General features: G+C 36.4%; 1 protein-coding gene across 5 annotated transcripts in view; it reads right to left on the reverse strand.

The window, feature by feature from the left end:
• LOC128247611 (A disintegrin and metalloproteinase with thrombospondin motifs 7-like) overlaps positions 1-9175 on the reverse strand; it is a 176410-nt gene that overhangs the window by 151760 nt on the left and 15475 nt on the right. For all 5 annotated transcript variants that reach the window (XM_089351091.1, XM_089351090.1, XM_089351089.1 and 2 more), the window contains exons 4-5: positions 2680-2929; positions 1650-1797 (exon numbers count right to left, since the gene is read on the reverse strand). In XM_089351091.1, the coding sequence (XP_089207217.1) occupies positions 1650-1797; positions 2680-2929 (398 nt within the window). The remainder of the gene's footprint in view (positions 1-1649; positions 1798-2679; positions 2930-9175) is intronic.

The following is a 9175-nucleotide window of genomic DNA, read 5'->3' on the forward strand; positions in this document are numbered from 1 at the left end:
GAATAAATACTAGGCTTACAAAGAATAAGTCCTGAGGTCAATTTGCTTGACTAAAGGTTGTGCTCTAGCATGACCACAGTCAAATGATTGAAACAAGTAAAAGAATAAAAGAATATATAAATACATATATATATTTGTGTATATATATATATATGTGTGTGTGTGTGTGTGTGTGTGTGTGTGTGTGTGTGTGTGTGTGTAACAATTAGAAAATGGAGGATAATATGCTGAACCCAACTACTTGCAGACGGTGTATCCCGTTGAATTCATTAATTTAATTCATAGCAAAAGTGACAAAAAAAGGAAGAAAAGAAAAAGAAAGAAAGAACCAAAGCACAGGTGTCCATGGCAGACTATGTTTGCCATGGACACCTGTGTTTTGGTTCTTTCTTTCTTTTTCTTTTCTTCCTTTTTTTGTCACTTTTGCTATGAATTAAATTAATGAATTCAACGGGATACACCGTCTGCAAGTAGTTGGGTTCAGCATATTACCCTCCATTTTCTAATTGTTACACAAATTTTGGGTAAAACCTCCACTTTTACCCGCTCCCATTGATTGCACCTAGTATAGCACTAGTGTAGCAATAATTGGGTACCCTCCCAGCAGTATACTGGATAGATACTATCCCTTAGTGGGTTGTACCCCCAACCCCTAACCCTCTCACGTTATATATATATATATATATATATCCCACATGGCACCCATGCCGGTGGCACATAAAAGCACCCATTACACTCTCAGAGTGGTTGGTGTTAAGAAGGGCATCCAGCTGTATAAAACCATGCTGAATCAGACTGGAGTCTGATGCAGCCTCATAGCTTACCAGCTTTGGTCACACCATCCAACCCATGCCAGCATGGACAAAGAACATTAAATGATGATGATGATAATGATGATTGATATAGACATATGTGTGTGTGTGTGTGTGTGTGTGCGTGCATGTGTGTGTGTATGTGTATATATTTACAATAGAAGCATCAGTGTTCGTATTATACTAGATATTCCATATGTGTTGGTCTAATGCATCCAAAAATAATGCACAGTTATATATAATTATGTGTTAGAGTGTAAGTAAACTAGCAGTTGGATTTGTGTTTATCAAAAATAATTATTGCAATACATGTGTGCAAGTGTGAGTATATATACATATGAAAATGGATGTAATTAATTATTTTATCAGACGATTTTATTAAGGTTTTCAGATTCAATAAAAGAATTCCCCTTTGATGTTCAGATAATAAGTCTACTGATTGAGCAACAAGTTACATCTGTGATGGCCTTCGAATACTTGATTATCAAAGTGAGCTGTCTAGCCACTTTATTTATAGGTGATACAATGGGCTGGAAACTTGTACTAATTAGCTGAATTGTCAAGCCATAACGGAACTAACTTCTTTGTCAAATTGAGTAATCTAATGACTCAGCCAATTCACTGTATTACACATACACACTTTCACCCCCACATCCCCACACACATTCACTCCCACACACCCACATCCACCATACACACACCTATTCACCTCCACGCACATTCACCCCCACATGCATTCACTCCCCCTACACACACACACACCCATTCACATGCATACACAGACATCTCCATATACTATTTTAGGTGATTGTGAACAAAAGGCTAGCAAATATTTACCTGTTTTAATATAACCAGTTGAGTAATTCATTTGTCTCTTTGCAATTAGAATTGGTTGGTCAAAAGCTGATCTTCGATGGCGATGAATAAGATGTTGGGGCAAACTTTTCACCAACATTTCAGTTCCATTTATCATCATAGCTCCTTCCTAATGGAAAAAAATGTGCTATGTTGACAATGTTATCTTTAGACATTGATGTTAGTAACAAATTAAGGATTTTTGTTAGTGTTTTCCAGTGTTTTACTGTTTTGATTATTGTTGTGGTTGTTTACACCCAAATGGCCCTAATACAGAAAACCTATTATTAAAGGTCTTCCAGCTATGAATATCTAGTCCTTTTTCTGGACTAGTATATCTTGGACTTTATTATCGAATGTGCCCTTGTTTTATAATGGTAGGATATGATTTGAGAGAAATTTGGCTACTATTTCTAGCAAGTTAAGTGGCATCATTTTTGGTCAATCTCAACATCTTAGACAGCAGCTAAAAAATGGCAGCTCACTCTTCAGAAAAGACTCATCAACGCAATACAACCACATGACCCAGCTATGACCACTTGGCAATCAATGTTCTCCATTTTGCTATTCAAACATTACTACATAGATTTTGCTTCTCTAAACCATAGAACTCAGTGCCTCCCTGACCTCTAATCAATAGGCAAAGTTTGTACAGTACATTTGACAGTACAAATGACAAGTGACAATCTCTGTGAGGACATTGGCTGTTTAACTTTGCATTCAGTAAAGTTATGGGTCTGAAGTTATCAGTTATGCTTTTCTAGTTTACATCTTTCAACAGTAGCTCCATCACTTTCAAGCTCCCAATCAGGAATGCTCTTAGTTTGCTGCCAGTTGCACTAGATGTTGGTAAAGACCATAGCCAGCAAGTCTGGCACATAATTGTAAAGCTTGTGAGGTAGGCCATTCAAATCCAAGCAATTACCAGAAGTAGTATCGTATAAAAATATCATAATACCATAACAAGAAGTAGTATTGAAACCAGATACACAACATGAACAATCACACTTACTAATATTTCTCCACAATGTGAGAAAGTAGCCAAGCCTCCATGTGAGATGATATTCCCAATAAGATAACAAGATTTCAGGTCTTTCATATCCACAAGTTCTTCTTTAGAACCATCTGCAAAGCTAACCACAGTGTTAGGATGGAGTACTGAAACATTTGGTGTCAATTTTATGACTAAAGATTCTTCATCGACAGTGAGATGAAGAATTAGTTCCCTTTTGGTAAATTTTTTTAGAATGTTTGCATGGAAACTGAAAAAGATAAAATAATCGTATATATAATTATATATTCTTTTGTCTATCTTTGTAATTGCATGTGTATAATACTATAAAATGAATGCATATGTGTGTATATATTTTTGCATATAAAAATATGTGTATAATATATAAGATATATAGTTATCGCCAAGCCAACATGGCAGTCCCAAAATTAGGACGAAAGCTGCCGTGAATTAGCTCCAAGAAGCCATCGTCTCTAGCTAGCTATGTGACACACGAAACCTGTGTCCTTTATAACCTTCGAACAGGGGAGATCAGCAGTGTCCCCCTGCTGGTTTGGCAGTGTCCCCCAGCAGGGGGACACTGCTGACCTCCCTAATTTTGGGACTGCCATGTTGGCTTGGCGATAACTATTAATTTCCAGTACAGCTGCCATAGTCTCCTTTAGAGAGACTTAGAAATATTAATAACTCTATATAAGATATATCTATATGTCTATCATGTTTTTATCTGTAATTGTTTTTAAGAAAACACACGTTAAATTACATATTCACTTACTAAATACAATTTACATCATCAAATTTTTAACGATATTATTGCTTATGAAAACAACAAGTATTAACTTTGAGTTTCTTTATTCTTTTTGGCTTGTGTGTGTGTATGTATGTATATATATATATATATATATATATATATATATATAACTGCATATATATATATATATATATATGTACATAACTGAATATATATGTGTACATAACTGCAACATTTAAAGAAGTCTATGTGTGTGTGTGTATATATATCTATATATATAAAAATGAGAATGTGTGTCTGTCTGTCTGTCTGTCTGTCTGTCTGTATGGTTTTATTATATCGGTCCTTTGTTTTTTGTTAAAATAGTATACACACTTAAATCTATATTCCCTCCTTCACCCCACAATTAAATTGTGTCTAACTGTTTCATTTATTTATACATTTCTTATGCATACATTTGTATTTCTTTTTGTTTTGTGAAAATAGTTATATATAACTATTTGTAACTATCTTTCAAATTTAGCATGTGATGATGTGTGTATGCATGTAAGTACACGTGCATGTTGTGTGTGCATACATACTTGTATATATGCATATATACATACATACATACATACATACATACACACACACATACATACATACATACATACATACATACATACATACATACATACATATATATATATATATATATATATATATATATATATATATATATATATATATATATATACATATATTTGGCAGGAATGGCAACAAAAGAAAGAAAGAGACCTCGATATTATGCAAATAGAGGAATGTATCTGTAAAAATATGTGACACTTATTCAGTAGCCATGATAAAACTCCGAGTTTCCGATGCTTGGGCGGTGTTCCGCTCCAACCATCCCTTCAGTTATCCAGCCACCAGAGATTCTATTTGAAAAATAACCGTTATGGAACCAAAACAGTGGCTGGATAACTGAAGAGATGGTTGGAGCGGAACACCGCCTGGGCATCGGAAACTCGGAGTTTTATCATGGCTACTGAATAAGTGTCACATATTTTTATAGATATATATACATATATATATATATATATATATATATATATATATATATATATATATATATATATATATATATATATAAGTCAGTAAATAGTGGGGTTTATGTTTGTAAAGATCTACATACATAAACTTGTTTATATCCCTCTGTATATTTATAACCATTACCTTTTAGCATAATGTTATACATATTTCCTTTATTTCATTTGTGGTCTCCTTATGTTCTCTCCTTCTTTCCACGTTTTCCTTTGTATACCTACTTATTTTTATTTTTATTTTTTCTCTTTCCCCTTTTTAACCCTTTTCCCCCTTTCTCTCTTTTTTTCTCCTTATTTCTTGTTTTCTATTTGTTCTCCTCATAGGTACACATATATACTTGCACCACACCTACCTTTTGTATATCTGGATATATGCATGGTTATATATATAGTTGCACATGTGTATAGGGGTTGAGTCTTATGCCTATGGATGTGTGCATGCACCTTTGGACACACAGGTATATTTGTGTATATACTTACATACAAAGGAATGTCTCCAAGCTGTACATGCATGCTCAGTTGTGGCATTTAAACATGTTTGCATGAGTGTGTGTGTGTATATATACATATGTTGATACAATGGGTGTGAAGTGTGTGCATGTGCGTGGGTGCATGGGTGTGTATATATACTGTGAGGTAGATCATTGGTCAGCAGCATCACTGCCAACTATCCACTAAGAAATCAATACTTCAGAGTCAGCTAGTCTTTATCTTTACATATTCTTACTTCTTGACCATTTATTTCTTCAAAAATTTGTTTGTTTTTTTTATTATCTTCTTCTGGCTTTGTTATTCATTTCAACTCGCATCTGTGATGAGTTAACTTGGATATTCCAAGCAACATTGTAACTTCATTTAATTAAGGTATTCTCAGCCTGATGATTAGCAAAGTTGAGTACTCCCTATTGAGTAATTATTACATCAGAGGATCAGCTAGCTAAGAAACATATGTAGTCTGCATTTTACCTGTTCCACTTCCTCAATTTGAATATGATTTTGACCTTCCTCGGTCTTGTCAATGATGGATACTTGACTGCTAGAGATAGCAGTGATTCATCTCCCCTCCAGTAATATACAGAATAACAGTACCAGGATTCAGACTCCATAGTTCTCTGAGTTTCAAGCATGATTCTAATTTTCAGCCATTGAAGCTTGAATGAGAGGCCAGTTGAAGAGAGTCGATGTCTCTTAGAGACGTTAGCATGCAATTGGTCAAGACAGGTTAAGCAGTGTCATCGTTTGATGTTGGAATTTCAGCGACAATTACTTGAAAAATGCCGCATGGTGAACAGGAAATTGACACGTGGTTGGAAGTGGGGTGGAGAAGTAGGAAGGGGTAGTAGATGTGCAAGAATATACGTATGTATATGTGTGTATGTATGTGCCTATATATCTGCATGTGCACGTCTGCATCCATGCAAGTGTGTGTACACATGTTTGTGTGTGTTTGTACTTATGCTAGTGTGTGTGTGTGTGTGTGCGTGTGCGCATCTACACTCACACATCCACACTCACAGATATACATGCACACTCACATGCATGCAAGCACACACACACGTGCACACATGCACACACACACTAGCATAAGCACAAACACATTCATACACATTTCTTCATTAGGCTTCCACATAGGTTGGCCCTTTATAGGGACGACAGCTTGGCTATCTCAAGCCATATGAATGGCTATGCCATGGATAGGCTCAGAAAGGACTTGATAAAAGTATTCAAAGAGTTCGGCCTGTTCATAATAGTTACCACCAACCTGACTACAGTCGATTTCTTAGATGTAACCTTAGACCTGAGCATGGGCAAATACTACCCTTACAAGAAGCCTAATGAAGAAACAGTATACATCCACAAGAGCTCTAACCACCACCACCCACTGTAATTGGAACCTGGTTTCAGGCATTAGCAAATGGGTATCTAAACTCTCAGCTTATAGGGAGATCTTTAATAGAACTGCCCCTCCTACTACAACAGTGCTTTGGCTAGGAGCAGATTTTCTGAGAAGCCCACGTATGTGGACGATTCCCAGACCCCCTCTCCTTACCCCAAGAGAATTAGGAAATGGAAAACTATCTGGTTTAACCCCCATTTAACCTAGAAGTTTCTACCAATGTAGCCAGAGGTTTCCTGTCGTTAATTAAAAAAACATTTCAAAACTCTTCAATCCACATAATGTCAAGGTAAGCTACTCCTGCTTAGACAACATTGAATCTAACATTGGATGCATCAGTAGACATAAAACTGCACCCACACAACTCCCAACCCCAACCTGCAACTTCCGAAACTTTCTAGAGAACAGGTGGTGACCTGTCCTCTAGGAAGATCCTGCCTCTCAAGGGCTGTAGTATACAGAGCCACCCTTACACTATCCAATGGCATCACTAGGCACTGTACAGGTATGACATCCAATGACTTCAAGGGAAGGTTCTCCCAGCACATGCACTCATTCAGATCCAAAGATAGAGAGAACTCCACTTCGCTGTCATGCTTTCTCTGGAGACCCCATGACTGCTGAGACAAACACCCAGCAGAAACTGGACTATTGTCGACAGAGCACCACCATATTCACCTGGCGCCCATAATTACCAGCTCTGCCTCTGTGAGAAACTGCATATCATCTACCAACCCATAGTATCCATCAACAAGAAATATGGTCTTTCCTATTGCTGTCACCAGAAATATGCCCTTTTGGTAAATTTCAAGTTACTGGCTGCCAACAACCCAGATATATCTCATTAGTACCAGCTGCCTCCCTGCACTACCTGCACCAAGGTCACCGTCACCAGCTAATTCCCATGAACAACACCACAAGTCACCAATCTCCAACACTTCTTTATACCTTTCTACCTGCATACTCACATCTCTTGCACATAACCACATGAGGGTGTATGTGCATGCACACATGTGCATGCATGTGTGTATACATCTGCTCATTGTATGCATGCATGGGGATATATGCATGCTGGTATGCATATGAGCACACATGCCTCTGTGTGTGTGTGCTTGCATGTGCATGTACTCATGTGCATATACACATGTAAATAAACACATGCATGTGTATATGTGTGTATGTGTATGTGTACCTGTGTGTGTGTATGTGCATGCGTGTGTGTGTGTGTGAGAGAGCATGGATGTATGAATGTACACCTATGCACACACACACACACTAGCATAAGTACAGATATGCACATGCACACAGGCAGATATATAGGCACATACATACACACATATTTACTTTTGTATTTGCACATCCACCACTCCTTCCTACTTCTCCCCCACAATTACAAAACCAATTTCCTGTTCACCAAGCGGTATTTTCCAAGTAATTGTTGTTGCTGAAATACCAACATCAAACTGTGACACTGCGTGATCTTTCTTGGCCGATCACTGGCTAACATCCCTAATAAACAATGACTTTCTTCAACCGGTCTCTCATTCAAACTCCAATGGCTGAAGATTAGCATCATACTTGAAACTCAGAGTACCAAGGAATCTGAATCCTAGCACTGTTATTCTATATGTTACAGGTAGGGAGATGAATCACTGCTATCTCTTGCAGTCAAGTATCCATCATTGATAAGACTAAGGAAGGTCAAAATCTGGAGGTCTCAGTGCTGGAGGTGGGCATGTATTTATACCCCTGCTAGTGATATAAACCATAGTGTGTTATGCACCAAAAGACAAAATGAGAGTTTCTCTCATTCATGGTTACTGCAGTATAGTTTGTTCTAGCATATATATATATATAATATAATATAGGATAAATTCTTTATAAGAATTTATCATGTAGTCAGCGTGAAAAAACCTCAAAATGAAAAAATAACGAAAAATTTTCACAATGAAAAAAATTCATCATTTCATCATAAATATAAATACTTATATATAAAGGGCATTAACTGTGTATTAATGCCTCACACTTCGAGGGACTAAATAAGTCAAAAACTACCAAAAAGAATAAGCAACATATTTACTGAAAGCGAGGGAATGCAGCTTTCAAAATTTATCTTTTAAAAACATTTAACTCAACGGTAGTTAAATGTTTTTAAAAGATAAATTTTGAAAGCTGCATTCCCTCGCTTTCAGTAAATATGTTGCTTATTCTTTTTGGTAGTTTTTGACTTATTTAGTCCCTCAAAGCATGAGGCATTAATACACAGTTAATGCCCTTTATATATAAGTATATATATATATATATATATATATATTCACACCACAAAACCCCTTCAAATGAGCAACACAGAATCCACAGCTCCACACTTCAAAATAACTAAATAGGAACTACTATTGGAATTTACATACCATGTAGAGGAAACTTTTTTACCACTTCTATGCACTATTTTACTTGAATAATGGAACTGCAACTACAATATTTTATATTTTATTTCTACTTTTATTCTTGTATGTCCCTCTGTATTTCCATGAGCTTAATCACTATATATATACATATGTATGTACATATATGTGTGTGTATATGTATATGTATGTATATATGTGTGTGTATATATATATATACTCTTTTACTTGTTTCAGTTTCTGTCTACCAAATCCACTCACAAGGCTTTGGTCGGCCTGAAGCTATAGTAGAAGACACTTGCCCAAGATGCCACGCAGTGGGACTGAACCTGGGACCATGAGGCTGGTAAGCAAGCTACTT

The sequence above is a fragment of the Octopus bimaculoides genome, chromosome 4 (genome assembly GCF_046866305.1).
Source record: "Octopus bimaculoides isolate indiv1 chromosome 4, ASM4686630v1, whole genome shotgun sequence".
In the NCBI taxonomy this organism is placed as follows: domain Eukaryota; kingdom Metazoa; phylum Mollusca; class Cephalopoda; order Octopoda; family Octopodidae; genus Octopus; species Octopus bimaculoides.